Source organism: Lissotriton vulgaris, chromosome 7, assembly GCF_964263255.1.
Source record: "Lissotriton vulgaris chromosome 7, aLisVul1.2, whole genome shotgun sequence".
Classification (NCBI taxonomy): domain Eukaryota; kingdom Metazoa; phylum Chordata; class Amphibia; order Caudata; family Salamandridae; genus Lissotriton; species Lissotriton vulgaris.
The window spans coordinates 995,342,958-995,359,685 of NC_141695.1; the positions used below are offsets into that span (position 1 = coordinate 995,342,958).

Genomic DNA, 16,728 nt, shown 5'->3' on the forward strand with positions numbered 1-16,728 from the left:
ATGCTCTAATACTAATTGTGTATTGCTGTGTGTGTTTATCTTTTTTTAGTGCGTCTGTATTTTGGGAAAGAATTGCTTTAAACTGCATTGATTTAATTGAAGAACAAAAATACCTAGATGCAAATGCATTCTCTATTTTACCATTTTAAAACAGATTTAACAAAAGGACTCTCGAAAACTCGTGGAGTGAGGTAACAGACACCTCCAAATACAAAGGGAGGTGGGTCAAAGATCAACTAAGGTACCTTTGGCAGGCAGTTGAATGTACAAAACTGTGGACAGCGTCTCCATGAGGGAGTGGTGTGAAGTGACTTATATCGCTCAAGTACAGCGTGTGGGTCCGATGAGTTAGCCCAATCTGGCAACACTACCTACCACTGGTATTTATGCGATAAATGCCACGCAGTTGACTGTCGTAATCCCAGTTGCCTAGCCAATTAAAAGGGCCAATCCATAATCCCTCATTCATTTCGTCCGATAGCTCGAAAGGCAAGACACCTACCTATCTTTCTCGATGTTCCGTCATCTTTGTCTAAACAAAGCCATTGTTTGAAACATAATGACAGACACTGTTTTCGAAAAGTATAGTTTGAGCAACATATAAATAATATTTGTAAAATGTCGTCCTTCTTTCTGTTCATAACCATTCGAATTAATATATTTAAAAGATTGAACTTTTATATAGAAATAAAGTAATTCAAGCTTTTTCTAAGGGTGGATATTTTTCTAGATCTTCCGGATAGCTCTCTTTACATAAACCTGTGCCTTTCCACAATGTCGTAAGTATTAAGACGGAATAGAAACAAAAGAAAGACCAGAAGGTTTAATGGTTAAACGTCGCCGCCATCTTGGGTGATAGAGACGAGCGCGCTCTAACATATTTCACTCATTTAACACAGTAAAAAAAAGTATTTGATAATGTTTCTTTAGAAACAGATGTGCACCTTTTCAATCGGTTTTAAATATTATTGTATACTTTTCTGGCTTTAGAAAACGGGACATCCTTATACTTATGAAAAGGATCTTCAAAGTGCTCTTTTGTCAGCTTTCTCTATCATTTTGTTTTTTATTTTACTTTTTTAAAATATATTTGCAGTTTTATTTTTCCTTTGTTTTAAGTTGCATTGGCGGGGCATTGCGGCTTCGGAAAGAAGTTGCCACGCAGCGGAACCCGCGCTGAAGTCCAGTCGCCTTCGCAAGCTGCCATAGACAGCAGGAAACTGTCTGTTTGGGCAGGAAGTACGTGCTGGGCCGGCTCCATGCTCGTTCTTTTTGGGATTTAGCGGCGCTGAGGATGGATGTCCAGGTATCCGAATACAGGGCTAGACTGCAGCAGCAGGTGAGCCACCGCTCCTATCCTGTGGCTACTGATCATACATGTGAATTGCCTACTACAGTAAAGATTGCAGACCCTAAAGCAGGGTCAGCTACATATGGTGTCACATAATCACTGCCAGATCCCTTCTATCACTGACACTGTTTATAAACACTGACACTGTTTATAAACGTTCATAAAATGTATCTTATTTATTTACAATGTTTTATAGCGCCTCTTCACCAACTGGTATTGGAGCGATTTACATAAGCGACATTTGTTTATACATTAACATGCAGATCAAACCAAATGTAAACCGTGGAGGGATGGGGGTGGTTTAAAAAGGGTGGGAGGAAGAAAGGGTGTAATGCTTAGGAGTTACCAGAGGATAAATTAGTGTGATACCCCCTATCGCTGAAAGGAGTTACACTATAGCTGGGTGTCATTAACCTCGTCATGTTCGAGTGGGCACTTTTTAGTCTCTGGTCTGAAGACGCCTGGCTACAGGTGTGCCAAGAGCCATTGGACATGGATAGCTTGTCCATAAGTTAGGAGGGGACGCTGGTTGTGAAAAGGCTTTATAAATGATGCTGCTGGTTTTGAGAATGGTATGTGCTGGCACAGGGCGAAATTACAGTTCTATCAACTGGAAGTGATGTGATCATGTTTCTTCAGGCCGTGGAAGAAACTTCCTGTGTGATGTCACAAAGTCATAACAAGGTTACCAAAGCTGCAGGTCTAGTCGAATAATAATATTGTGTGAACATAAGGTTTCAGCAAATATTTATAATTTGCACACCACTAAGAGTTTTGTTTTATACCTATTCCATTTTTGTTTTAATCACACTTCTGAATTCCCCAAATCTCTGCTTTACTAAATTGATATATATTTTGAAATAGTTGTACATTCCTTTTACAAGCTATTTAAATGTTGTGTGTTAGGAAAAACTGACGTCCTACAGCCTGTCCTTTCACATTCCATGTACACCAGCATTATCGGGAGACAATTTAGGAGCCTCCTGGTAAGTAAGAACTTTATTTAGATAAGTACAGGGGTTAAGGAGGCAGGACACCCACTTGCTTCCTCGCAGCCTGGCTCCAACCGTTAACTGGCTAAACACCAAATGCTGGAGCCAGAACACAAGAAAGCAAATGACATAATAGCACTCGAGTTCACACAAGGATGCACGAGCACCTACATTCTAAGGATACCACAAAGCTATTTACATGTTGTGTGTTAGGAAAAACTGACACCCTACAGCCTTTCCTTTCACATTCCCTTTACCCCAGCATTATCGTGAGTCAATTCAGTTTACAAAATTCTCTAACTTTTCAGTTAGAGAAAGAAAAGTAGATGCCAGTCTCTGGGGTAAATTAAGCAGCATTTTGTACGACATACCTGACCTTTGGCCTCTGTCTTTGAACAGCAGCAAATGTGACAAGATACAAATAAGATTTAATTGCATCTTTATTGCTCATCTCATTTTTGACAGGGTGCCCCCACTTTTTTCCCGAGTACATGATGTGATTCAGACTGACAGTGCACTGGGTCCCCCCTAACCAGGTGCCCAGTGCCAGTGCTCTTTCCCAAAACCGAACAATTGTTCCCCCAATTGGAATTTTTTTAGCACCCTCTGTAATTCCCTAGTAAATATTACCCTGGTACCTAAGGCCTGAGGTACTAAAGAGGGTACCCTAAGGGCTGTAGCATTAATGTTGCCTCCCCAAGGGACCCCACACCAAGAACGTGCAAGACTGCCATTTCATGCTGCGTGTCTTAATGCAAAGAAAAGTGAAAATATTGACGTCACATACCCCTGTGTACTATGTCCCCTACCACTGCATATGATATTTGTAAATCATCCCTGCAGGAGGCCTGGTAGCCCTAAGGCAGAGTACTTAATATTACATGTGATGGTATGTCAGCATCAGCTGATATGCCCCGGCGCTGGTCATCCCTATTGCTGCCAGTGCAAATGACCAGGGAAGCCACCTTAAACCATGTTCGGGACACTGTTGAAAACGAGTTCCTCCAGCTCCATGATGCCTTTAGTGAAAATGATGCCAGTGTGGGATGTATCAGTGCATACACGCTAAAGGCACCTTAAAGGTGCCCCCTGAAAATCTACCAGCCTCTGATGGGCTTGCTGACTGGATTCTGCCAGCTTGCCACCTGAGACAAGTTTATGACCTCCTTGGGTGAAAGACTTTTGCTCTCAGGAGGTTAGGAACAAAAGCCTGTCTGAGAAGAGGGTGTAACACCCCCTCACACAGGATGATTTACTGATTAGTCTCCTTGGGCTGGTGAGCTTCTAAGGAGCTACTGCCTTTGGAATGCGAATATGGCTCCCCTCCCAGAGAGGAAGCCACCCCCCGTCCAGAGCCTACTTGAACCCTAGACAAGTAGAAGACCTAGCCTTCCAGGTAGGTGTGCTACCCCCAGGTTAGAACCACAACTAAGGTGGGCTAACTGCGAGGTGGACGCACATTTTCAGAATGAGCCATCTTTGTGATGGCATACCTAGGAATTCTGGGAAAGGGTTATGCCCACCTCCCACAGGAAGTGGTCATATAGGGGGCGAAGTGACCCCAAGGGTCAGAATCCTATTGGCTACTCTACACTACTCTAATACCCCTACATTCAATATTTAGGGAAGTGTCTGACACTAGAGATCAGACCATGAGAACCTACAAAGAGAGAGGGCACCAAAGAGCTGCATAGGCAGAGAAGAATAAAGAGAGCACCTGACATGGCCCCATCCCCGCCAGCCTGTATGCAGCCTTCATCGAAAACTGCACCATAGTCTACTTGTCCTGCACCTGTTGACTTCAGAAACTTGGGAGGACTGGCTGCCTTTGAAAAAGACTCAAAGTCCTTCCTATAACAGCTGACTTGTTCATTAGAACTCCAAAGCAGAAGACGCTGAGTCCTTTGGGACCACTAGAACCTGACACCTGAAAACAGCCACTGCTCGATTGCCTCCAGCCCGAGTTGAAGTGGGCTAACAGTGCCAACAAGGTTCTCCAGCCCTCCAGACCTCGAGTTCATCGTGGTTTCACCCCTCCTAGACTCCCTGACATTGCCTGCAGCCTCTGCACTTAGGCTCCCCTCTTCCGTGACTGCTCCAATAAATAAAAAAAAATGGCGCCTAAAGTCTCCTCTGCACCAGTCGCCCCTGGGCCTTGGAGAAGAGGACCAAAGGTATGTCCCTTCCTTGAGCGCCACAAGGCTTGAGCCTATTTGCTGATGACTCCTGACTGGCTTCCTATTCAGACCCTGCAGCCTCTTTTACAGAGACGGATCCCATTGAAAAGCATTGGACCTCAATGCTGATTTGCACCCTGTACCCGGCTGCCCTCGTCCTGCTGGTAGTGTATTGTTGGTGCTGCTTTGGACCTTGCCCACCACTCACCTTACCTCCTGGAGATTGGTCCTGTAAGTCTCAATACTATACCTGTTTGGGAACTTGTTCTTCCTTCCGTTGGATAACATAGTAGAACTCAGAATTTTATCGTGCCCACTTTTTAAAGTGAAAATAATTTATATTTAAAAGCAGACTTACCTGAAGAATTTTCCCTGATGCCTAAACATATATAAAGAGGCTTGCTATTTTTATAAATTGGTGTGGATCTCATCTTGAGTCTCGTTGTCATTTATTAATCATTGTGTGAATTTTCAAATGTCTTACTGTCGTCTGTGTTAAGTCTGAGGCTGCTCGACTACACTGCCCCCTAACAGAGCACTTTGGAATTGCATAGCAGCAAGCCCTGACTCTTTTAATGGACCATCATTCATTACCCATTCCACCCACTTACCCTCCCCCTCCTGTACCCACTCCTGAGTTTCCTACCACAAGAGTAGCTGGTAGTACTTGAATCTTGTAAGCTGATTCCTAAAGCACTATGCCAGTTCTTGCCAACCCACCAATCTTGATCCGCTTTCAAATCCGCCCAATAGTTCAGCTCTGCTCGTATCAGGGGGCAGTTTAACTGGTCATCCTAACATTCTGGTGCACCGGGAGAATTCCAAATAGTAGGGGCTGAGGACGAGTAATATGGGCAGTTAAATCTATTTCTAAAAAAGACCGATGTTGTTAATGCTGCCATCAACACCTTCAGCCTGAATTTTTAAAAATATTTTGGATATCCATATTTATACAAGAAATGATTCTCTTCCAGGTTTCTTAGCCTTTTCCCATACAATCTGCCTATTGGAGAGTTTTCTGGTTTAATTGGTAGTAAATCAGAAAATCTGGCAAAGCCAAGCCTCTCGCTTCCAACTTTCCTCTGAGCTTCTTTCATGCTATTCTGATCCCTTTTTATGCTCATATAAAGCGTCTTATTTTTCCCTGTAATTTACACATAAGCTCCTCTGGAAATGAAAGAGTTATAGAATTTTCAGGAATGTAATGTTAGGGAGAAGGACCATCTTAACTCTACCATAGATTGATAATGGTAAGTAGCTCCATCTCTCCAGGAGCTTCTCTTTTGCATGGCTTACTCTTTTCATGTTAACAAAAGGGATGTCTTGAAGCTTTTAAACTATTTGGACGCCCAAATACCTCATCTATGTCTCTACCCTCTAGGTAGTACTATCCGTGTTCCTTGACATGATTTCTATTTGGTCCTCGTTAACCAAGTAGCCTTATATTTTCCAACGTCCTCAGCCAACTTAATTACTCTAGATATTGCCAATTGCGGGTTATCAATATATAGTTACATATCGTACGCATATAGTGCTAGTTTGACCTCCAGCTCAGAGATCTTAAATGGGACGATAATAGGATCTGATCTAATCTGTTGGGCAAAAGGTTCTATATCACCTTCTATACTCATGACGAGCTCAGCTCGTCGTGAGGCACAGTGCTCCTGTGCTCATGACGAGCTGAGCTAGTCATGACCACACCCGTTTTTATTATGGCCCAGCACAGGAGAAGGATACGGTCAGCAGGGATGTGGTTAAATAGAGATTAAAAAGAAGGTGGAAGAGGATAATGTTGCCTTGTGCCTTTAGTAATCTGAAAATATTCTGATAATTCATCATTTCAAGTACTCTAGTAACAGGGGCCTTCTACCGGTTTTGTATTGTCCTTATCATATTATGGACAGTCCGAAACTCCTGAGAGTTTCCCAGAGATAACCCTAATGGACCCTGTCCAATGCTTTGGCTGCGTCCAGTGCCACTACAGTCAGTGGAGAATTTTCGATACCTGCTAGTTCAGTGGCATCAATCAGAAGATAAGTAAGCTCATTCAGCTGTTGCCCTGGGACAAATCCCCTCTGGTCAGGGTCTAGAACGTAGTCAATTACCTCTGCCATCCTGGGGGGGGCATGGTCTGCCGTGCTGCAAGATGGCTGCTTGCTGTGTGCTCTCTGCCGGCCGAGAACTGATCCTTTATTAAACCGCATGATTGGAGGGCTATTGCTGTGCATGGAGTGTCCCTAGGCATATCCTGGGAAGCAGGGATCAGAATGCTCTGTTCTCCGAGACTGTAGCCCGTTCTTGAAGTGAGCGGTGCGCCCCTGCGGAGGACAGTCCAGCTGCGTGGGTTGGAGCTCCTTGGGTGAAGGACGGCTGCAGCACAACTTTAGCCCGAGGCGCTCACGCATACCAGAGGCCCGTGAGCTGCGTTGGGGTCGACCGGATGGCCCACTTCCAGGAGTGATCTCGCAGAAGAGCCCCGGAGAACAGTAGGTGGGGAGCCGGCCAGCGGAACTGCACTGAGCTGTGTTGGAAGGCTCGCGCTCATTGTAACCTCTGACTGCTGCGGCCGCGATCATCGTTTGCCTGAGGAGAGCGAGGGCACCCCACTGTGCTCCTGCGGCACTGTTGGAGTCTGGCGAGCCGGCTGAGACCGCCAGTCCTTAATGAAGTTTGCTGTATGTTTGCTGGAGGTTTGCTTGACGCCTGCGCCCCCGGTGGGAAAGACGGGCTGTGGCGCAGTGACCCAGGTACTATTTTAAGGACAGGCAAGTGGGGTTCCATGAACCGGAGGGCCCAAGCGGAAACCTGGTGATGCTGGGTGAGTTCTGGGGCGCTGTGTAGCTGTTCGACCACCCCACCAGGTGTGGTGCTTGGCTGATCCAGGTGGTCGGACAAGTACAAAGTTGGAGCGCATAGGGGCGACACAGTGAAGGGGCGGCAAGCTTCAGCGTACTGCCACTGGTAGGGAAAGTTCTGGTTTTACGGATTGCGACCCACTCAACAGTGTGCCAGCCAGAGATTTGGGGTGAGAACTAGCGTCCCGACACTAAGAGGGCTGGAGAGGGCTGGTAAGGGATAATCAGCTGTGAAGCCACCTGCACCACCAAGGGGGTCTGGTGAAGCCTGCGTTAAGTGTACGTCCCCCTCCTGCTCACTGTATACGGGGAGAATCGACACCTGTGCAACGAGCTAGAGACTGGGTGTCCGTCTGTGCGGTGTACCTGTGCTGTAGTTCGGAAGAGTCCTTTGCATAGCTAGCTCGCAACGCCTGGGTTGGAAGACATGGGCAAACAGGATGCAAAACAGCCGAAGCTGAACTTCGATGGCCGAAGGACCACAAGGCTCACAGAGTCTGATCCGGAGGCAAGCTCTGAGGGACTGCCCAAGTCACAGACGGAGGACCGAGGGATCTGCATTCCTTGATGATGGAGATGAGGTCTAGTCTTCGGACCATTGATACCAAGCGGGATGTGCTTACTACCCAGCTTGACGCTGTTAAAAAGCAGGTGGGTTCACACGAAACTCGGTTGGACGGACTTTAGAATCGCGCCTCCGACTTCCATGAGTTTCCGGTTGAAACTAAGGAACAGTTGTTACATATTGCTAGAGTGTTGGGCATTATTCGTGCAAAGAACGAGGACTTGGAAGCCTAGTCCAGTCAAAATAACCTGCAAATTGTTGGGATACAGGAGATGACCCCCATCTCCAAGATGGAGAACTACATTGCCGATCTGCTCCACAAACTCTTTGACCCCAATCTATCTGCTGTCTTTGCGGTGGAGCGAGCTCATCGTGCCCTGGGACTTAAACCACTGGTTTGAGCTACACACAGGCCCATCCTAGCCAGAATCCTGAATTACCAGGACCGCAACCTTATCCTGTGTCTGGCCCGACAAAAGGGAGCTACCGCACATAAAGGTAATAACATCTCCTTTTACCCAGATTTTACACCAGCTGTGCAGGCGGCGAGAGGGGAATTCCTACCGGCAAAACGTATCTTGCTTCAAGCCCAGATTCCCTACTCTCTGCTGTACCCTGCTAAGCTCAAGATAACACATGAAGGTACAGTTCACTTTTTCACGAATGCAAAGTCTGCCTTAAAATTAGCAAAGCACATTGGGGGGAAGAAGACTAAACAAGGCCCTAATTTTGTGGATTCACCTGCGGACAGACTGAGTGATAATGACTAAAGGTTTTTATTGCACTGCTATGCCAATTGATTTGCTCAACCTACACTGAGCTGGGCACGGGCCCACAAGAATCTTAATGTTTTGGGCTATGTAGCTAATATTTTGATCCTGGACTTGTTATCTGCAGTCCTCTTGGCCACCCTGTTTATGGCAGGGGAGTATGCAGGCGTTACTGCGCCACCCTGGAAGATCTCCCAACAGTTGTTTTTCTGTATTAAAGGGAAATTCTTGACTGTTGTCTAGCCATGCTCGGACATTCTGTCACTTTTCTCTTCTAATGTTGGTTGGGGAGGGTTTTTCACAGCCTGATTGGGGGGTTGGAGTGGGTGGAGGGATGTGGGAGGGGTTTGTTGTTGTTATGTTTTTAGTCAGTCTATTGCTATACAGCCTAGAATACCACTATTGTATATCATTGTCTACTGCAACGTGCTGTGTCCACACTGTAATCTTGCATAGAAACTCGTTAGCCCTCATGTGTCAGATCTAAATTTTTTACATTGAACATCTGCAGTATGAATGATTACAGGAAGACAAGATTAGTCCACTCATTCCTACTAAGGCATCATTTAGATGTATGCGCGTTACAAGAGACACACCTGAACACTACCTTCTCCCAGGCTGAAGCATAGTAGATGGGGTCATGTTTATTCATCCATCTATTTAAATTACTCCAGGGGGGTGGCAATGTTGGTTAGAAAGGGAGGGAGGGAAAGCGAAATACAAGTTCACCCTGAGGGCAGATTCATCATATTACTCGGTGCCCTAGGCGGGGTCCAGGTAGTACTAGTTGGTAGTATATGGCCCCAATGTTGATTCCCCTAGCTTTTTCTAGGACATATATGCCAAGGTGAGAGTGACTAATTGCAAAACTATCATCATTTTAACGCAATACTTGATGATGCATTGGACAGGAAAGGGCAATCTCGCTTGCTGCACCCCTCAGCTAGCGCTGCATTGAACGCTATTATCTCAGACGGCGATCTGATTGATATTTGGAGACTTAACCACCCACTGGCAAAGGAAGGTACGTGTATTTCTGAACATTACAGGGCGTGGTCTAGATTGGACTTCTAGCTGGTGATCTGGGATGTCGCTACGTGGACCTGTGAGGTTTCTCATCTCCTAAGGTCCCTGTCGGACCATGCACCTAGTCTCTTGTGTTTAATGCTGGCGAACTCACTCCCTCATATGCTGAGTTGCCGGCTACCGCCAAATGCCCTCCTGGACGAGGCTTTTAAGGAAGAGATAAGAGGGGACATAATTGATTACTTCACTCTTAAGGCTGGCTCGGTTAAAACTCATGCCTTTCTATGGGAGGCATTTAAGATGGTAATTAGAGGTAACTGCATAGCACGCAAAGCTGGAGTATTGAAGGCTATACGTGGTACAATAGCATCTCTAGAAAAACAAATAAAAACGCTGGAAACACAGTTCTATACCACTGATGATCATACGACGATGACCCTTTTGATAGAAAAACTGATAGAGTTCGAGGAGGAGGCGCAGCGCGTGGTGAAGTTTTTAGGTAAATATGCCCAAGCCAGAAGATATGGGGAGGGAGACAGGCCTGGGAGAACTCTAGCGTCGCTGCTCCGTGCCCCACGGTCCACTGCTTATATAACTGAACTAAAAGGTGTACATCAACATTGATTAGAGGTCTGAAAAAAATTCTAGACACTTTTTCCCAATACAACTCTAAACTCTACACACAACTCATGATTCCATTCAGGAGGACATTTGGCCCTTTCTTGACTCACTAGAACCGCTGTGGTTGGGTCAGGGGCATAGGGAATACTTGGATGTCCCTTTCAAGGTGGAGGATGTCACCCTGGTCAATAAGCGCCCCAGGTTTGGATGGTTTAAGCACTCCGTTTTACAAAACATACGTTGAGGAATTGCTGCCGCACTTAATTGCGCTATATGAGGAGGCGCAGACCTCTGGTATTTTACCACCGACAATGTGATTTTAGTTACCTTGCTGAAACCTGGGAAGCCCGAGGGTGAATTGGACTCTTACAGACCATTGTCGCTAATAAACGGAGATGCGTAGATCTTGGCGAAATTGGTTGCGAATCGGTTACAGCCCCTGCTTCCATTAATCGCTTGCCCAGATCAATCAGGCTTTATCCCTGGGAGGTCCACATCACATAACCTCAGGACCTTTTTTACTATAGTTCACTATTTACACCTTGACCTGCAAGCTGTTGCAGTTTTTCTGGACGCTACAAAGGCGTTTAATACCCTAGAGTGGCCATACCTCTTTGCAGTTCTGGGAAGATTAGGGCTTAGCCCTCTGTTTCTTATCCTGGTCTGCCTGTTACGGATCCAGGTGAATGGCTTGATGTCAGACCCGTGTGACATTTCGCGCGGCACAAGGCAGGGGTGCCCTTTGTCCCATTTGCTCTTCGCGATAGCGATGGAGCTTTTGGCAGCACGCATTAGACCGCACCATACCGCTAGGGAGATTGGCTTTAGCACGGGGAGCCTTCTTTATCATTATACGCTGATGGCGTTACATTGTTTGTTAACGACCCGGCAACGAACCTCGCTCCACTTCTTCGTGAATTCATTACATTTGGGGGCCTTTCTGGTGTCTCCATTAATTGGACCAAATCTATTATCTTTCCCCTTACGGATGCCACTGCCCCTGTTCCAACCGAATTACCACTTAAATGGGCAGACGGTCTGGTGAAATACTTGGTTGTATGGCTCAGCAGAAACATGCAGTATATATGAGAAATGAACTATGGGCGTGCTGTTTCATGGTTGGAATGAAAGGTTACTGCGTCGGCTGGGCTCCCTTTGTCGTTAGCTGGGAGAGTTGCAATAGCCAAGATGGTGGTATTGCCGAAACTGCTATACTTATTCATAAATATTCAGATTCCCCTCACCCAAGCCTTTTTTAAATCTTTGATCTTTACTTATCTCATTGGTCTTGGCGGGTAGGCAGGCATGGATTTTGTGGGAACTCTTGACCCTCCCGCTACACCAGGGTGGTGTGGGAGCTCCGGACATGGAATTGTATGCATGAAGTGCTCAGGCTCAATTCCTGCATTACTGGGTATACCCGGCCCCATTTCAACCTCAAACAGCTGAGGAAATAGATGTTGCGACACTGGTCCCTCTGCAGGTAGCCCTATATCAAACTTACATAGGGCCTCGCGACGGCATAGATAAGGTTGAAACCCTGCGTTAGGCGTGGGGTGAATTAAGGAAAAGAGCTAACTGTACAATCCTATATGCCCCATCAATGCATTTTGCGCACTGTCCCATGCTACCCACTATGGGGTTGGGCACAAGTAGAGCATTAGCATGAAAGATGGGCCTTCGTATTTGCGGATCTCTATCCAGAGGAGACATTTAGGTCCCCACCTGAACCCATAGAGGAGCACCCTGTACCATTCTTCGAACTCTTTTTATATTACAAACTCAGGGCTACATGCAGGTCCTTGCATGACACCTTCCCGAGCCCCCGCCCAGCCTGCCTGCATTAGAGAATGTGCTAAAGTCGGACTCGCCGCACAGACTAATCACAAGCATTTACAACCAAATGCAAAACTCAGCTCCCTTGATGCAAGCTACGACACTCCAGGCATGGAATGAGGAACTGCAAACCCCTATCACGAAGGAACAATGGGCCTACTGTTGCACCCAATTCACGGCCCTATCTCCCAACTCAAGCTCCGTTTAATACACTTTAAGTACCTCCACAGGTTCTATAGGACCCCCTCCCAGGAAGATGATAGCTACTGGAGATGTGGCTTTGCCCTGGCTACTTTAATGCACATGGCATGGACCTGTCCACAGTTGTTATTATTTTGGTCCTACATATTCACTACGGTAAATAATATAATAGGTACGACAGACGACCCACACACCCCACAGGGTTTACTAGGATATATAAAAGACACGCCATTGATAGCTCAGGAACTTCATGTTATGCTCCTCCTATTTTCTAAGTACTGGGTGACCATGCATTGGGGGAGGAAGGGGCTCCCTCCTTGAAAGCCAGTATGTAACATTCGGCCCCACGCAATTGACCACCTTTTGGGAACTGATGCCGTCGGCATCCAGGCCTAGGGGCATTTGGGAGCCTTTTTTGCCCGAGCTCAACAGGAAGAGGGGGGAGGACCTCCAGAGGCATCTGTAGATTCGTAGACAAGTACAGGAAGGCCTGGGGGAGGATGGTGTACTGAAGTAGAACGATACTGGTCACAGTTTTTACATAGATAGGACTAGCACGATTTACACAGACTGGTCGTTGGCGTATAGTGGACTCTGAACTGTTACCCTCATGTTATACAATGTATAGTACTTTGATGGCTCTTACTCCTATTATTATTCGTCAGAAGGATGCGCATGTTTGAAATAATACCTGTAATTATAGTGGTATGCATATGGATGGACAATGATGTAACGATTAGCAACTGGCTCGTTGTTTGTAATGTAGCATTGTTTTATGGTTTAAGTCGTTTTTATTAAGTATGCAGTAGGGCCGTAGGATCAATACAGTGCATCCACCTACAACCACCGGCCAGTGGGGATCCTTCAGTCAAGTTCAAACTTTTATTGATAGAAAAGGAGAACGGATGGGAGAACTCTCGTAAAAAGCAATGGGAGAAAGAGAAGAACAGATTCAGCAGGGATTTAGGATTGAGGACCTGGCAAGGGTGCCTTTGGGTCCGGCGATGGGTCTATAGGGAAGCGTAGAATTCTAAGGTATCGAGGGCAGGTGACCCCAAGGTCTTATCATACTTAAGGAGTGTGTGGTGGATCCCGGCAGTGATTCGTTCCATACTCACTATGTCCCACATTTTGTGTAGCCAGTCTAACCGGGTCGGAACCTCCATTGTACCCCACTTAGCAAGGAGAACCTGTTTAGCCGCCCCAGTCATAAAAGTAATCGCCCTGCCCCTACAGGATCTAAGAGGGTACATGAGAAGGTTGGGCAATCCTAGCAGAATGTAGCTGGGGAACATAGGGAGTTCAGTTTGATATATTTGGTCGATTATAGGTAAGATGGTCTCCCAGAACGCTTGGATCTTGGGGCACTGCCAAAGAATATGGGAGAGGGTACTCCCCTGTCGACAGTTTATCCAACAGGGACTACTACCTCGGGGTTTCCATTTCGCCACCCTCACCGGAGTATAGTACCAATAGTGCGCGATTTTTAGGAGCATCTCCTTCACTGAAGTGCTGCAGGAGTATGTCGGGCCCTGTGTACAATGTCCGCCCACTCCTTAGGTGACAAATCTCGACCCAGCTCCACCTCCCACCGACGCTGCGCTGTGGGTCTTTGTCTGGGTTCTTACCCTGATGAGAAACCCATATATGTCCGACAGAAGGCGCTTGTTAGAGGTGCGGGTAATATACCAGGTCTCAAATTGTGTGAGGAGTCATCCCACGTGCAGACGGATCTGTGGCCATGTGACCCAATGGCGCATTGCCAAATATTGCCAGTACGTAGTCTTGGGGATGCCATAGTGGGCCACCAACCCAGGGAAGTCCAAGACCCCTCGCTCATCAAAGAGGTCTCCGATATGTTTACATTGTGCCTCCTGTCAGGGTAAGTAGGAGTCGCCCCTCATGGCAGGGGAGATATCCGTGTTCCCGATAAAAGGGGTCAAAGGAGAGACTACGGAGGACAGCTGGCACCTCTCCAGTACCCTGTCCCATACCTTCATGGTGGCACAGAGAACTGGGGAAAGATAAGCCCCCAACGAGCAGTGGTGTCGAGGAAGCCAGGGAACCTTCCATATGTGCACCACTGCCAATCCCCTGTCTACGAAGCACCAGTGTTTTTTGGATTCAAATTGATACTACTCAACCATCCAGCGCAGTTGCGCCGCCTCATAATAGCACCCGAGATGGGGGATTCCAATTCCTCCCTCGGCCTGTGACAAGTAGGTGAGATAGCTAGAGAAAAGCACTGAAGACATGGCTCTTTAGGTCTGAATAAGCTCAGATTTTAGTGTGTTTGCCTTTTATGTGTGTACTGCCTGCTGCTTAAGCGCCGGGACACCTCTGATTGAGGTAGCTGTTGCGCTTTATAAGTTTCTGTATTATTACATAATGAAGCCGTTGATCAATCGCTGCATCTGGGCCAACACCGTTGGAGGTGGGCAGAGGGGGGAGCGCCTGCATAATATAAAGTAAACGGGGTAGAATTACCATGTTGACTGCAGCAACTTTAACCAGCCATGAGATGGCATGTTTCCTCCAAGTGTTCAGCTCGTTGCGGACCATGTCTAATGCTTCAACGTAGTTGACCCGGGCTGTCTTCAGTGTGGTGGAGAAGACCCTAATCCCAAATAAGTAATATCCTAGTCTGCCCAAAAGAACAGGAACTGAAGCAAAACCCGCTGGCACTCCGCCGCCGGTATGGTAAGACTCAGGGCCTGAGTCTTATTCAAGTTGATCTTATACCCCGACACCCCACTAAAAGCCTCCAGCTCCGCCAGCAAGGTGGGAGGGACCCCTCTGGAGAGTTAAAAAGAGAAGCATGTTATCCACATATAGGGAGATCTTATGCTCTCTATCTCCCATATGGATCCCAGTAGCAGCAGGTAATTGGCGCACTCTCTCCGCAAATGGCTCAATATAGAGCACGAAGAGGAGGGGGGGAAAGATGGCACCCCTGCCTTGTACCGTGCTCCACCCGGTATGGCCGGGAAGCTATTCGTTGACTCGGATATGGGCTTGCGGATTGGGATAGATGCAACCTATCCATTTCTGGAACCTCTCGCCCAGCCCGAAACGCCAAAGAACCTGGCTCAGGTATAGCAGCGGAACCAATCAAACGCCTTTCTGGCGTCTCCTGAGAGGAGTAACATTGCGGTCTGTGTCCTTTGCGTCTTGTCTAACAAGTGGCACAGTCGTCGTGTCCTGTCTCTGATGAAACCCAATTGATCTGGGTCCACCGTGCCCGGCATGTGGGGGGGGCGAGTCGAAAAGCAACAACGTTCATAAAAATATTCAGGTCGACATTAAGTAAAGATATAGGGTGGTACAAAGCGCATTCCCTGGGGTCCTTCCCGGGTTTGGGGATGACCAACACTTTCGCCATTTCCATCATGGGGAACGACTTCCCAGTGGTGATGAAGGAGTTAAAGAGTCGCGCCAAAAGGGGAGCCAAGTCTGGCGCGAACACTTTATCAAATTCCCAAAGCTTTATCAACCGCTAGTCCCTGGATGGCCCTCTGGACTTCAGCTGGACCAATGTCAGCCTCCAGGTCAGTCGCGGTGTGAGCCCCGATTGGAGTCACCGGTGCCTTCACATAATCTCCGACCGCCGCGGGATCCAGATACTCTGCGGAGTACAAGGCTTGGTAGAAGGACTCAAACTTGTGCGCTATGTGTTCATCCTGCCACAGTATTGCACCCTGTTAGTTTCGCACTTCCACCACCCGGCGCGCCGCTGTCCCAGCACGCAAGGCATGTGCCAGAAGCCTCCCCGCTTTATTACCACCCTCATAATATCACTGTTTGGGGTGAAGCAGGGCTTATTCTGCACGGTCGAGTTCCAGTGCTCGCAACTGCTTCCTAGCCTGTGTAAGGAACCCTCGTATTTGGGCCGCCCCCGTACGTTGGTGGACCCCCTCCAGTTCCTTGATTTGATCCTCCAAGTCCGCCCTCTTTGCTCTACGGTCTCTATTCGGGCCCGCCACTATCGCTATACATCTGCCGCGGAGGACTGCCTTCAAGGCATCCCATATAATGTCGACCCCCACTGAGCTGTTATCATTAAGCTCCAAGTAAGCTTTAATAGCCCCTCTGAGTTCAATGACGTTGGCGTCATAGGTGAACAGTTTGCAGTTCAACCTCCAGGAGCTCTGCTTGGGAGGACCTCCTGGAAGTATCAGCCTCAGGGTCACCTGCGAGTGGTCCGAGAATGCTGCCGCCCCCATAGCTACCTCTACAGTGGAAAACGTAACCCTGGGCGAGGACCAAAAAAGATCAATTTGGGTGTACGTTTGATGGGCTGCAGAGAAAAAGGTGTACTCCTGTGCTGTCGGAAA

General features: G+C 47.4%; 1 protein-coding gene across 1 annotated transcript in view; it reads left to right on the forward strand.

Moving 5' to 3' along the window:
* Window positions 1-848: 848 nt before the first annotated feature.
* RARS1 (arginyl-tRNA synthetase 1) overlaps window positions 849-16,728 on the forward strand; it is a 209,097-nt gene continuing 193,217 nt past the window's right edge. Inside the window, exon 1 of the mRNA XM_086931412.1 lies at window positions 849-1,339. Coding sequence (XP_086787538.1) covers window positions 1,295-1,339 — 45 coding nt within the window. The 5' untranslated portion in view covers window positions 849-1,294. The remainder of the gene's footprint in view (window positions 1,340-16,728) is intronic.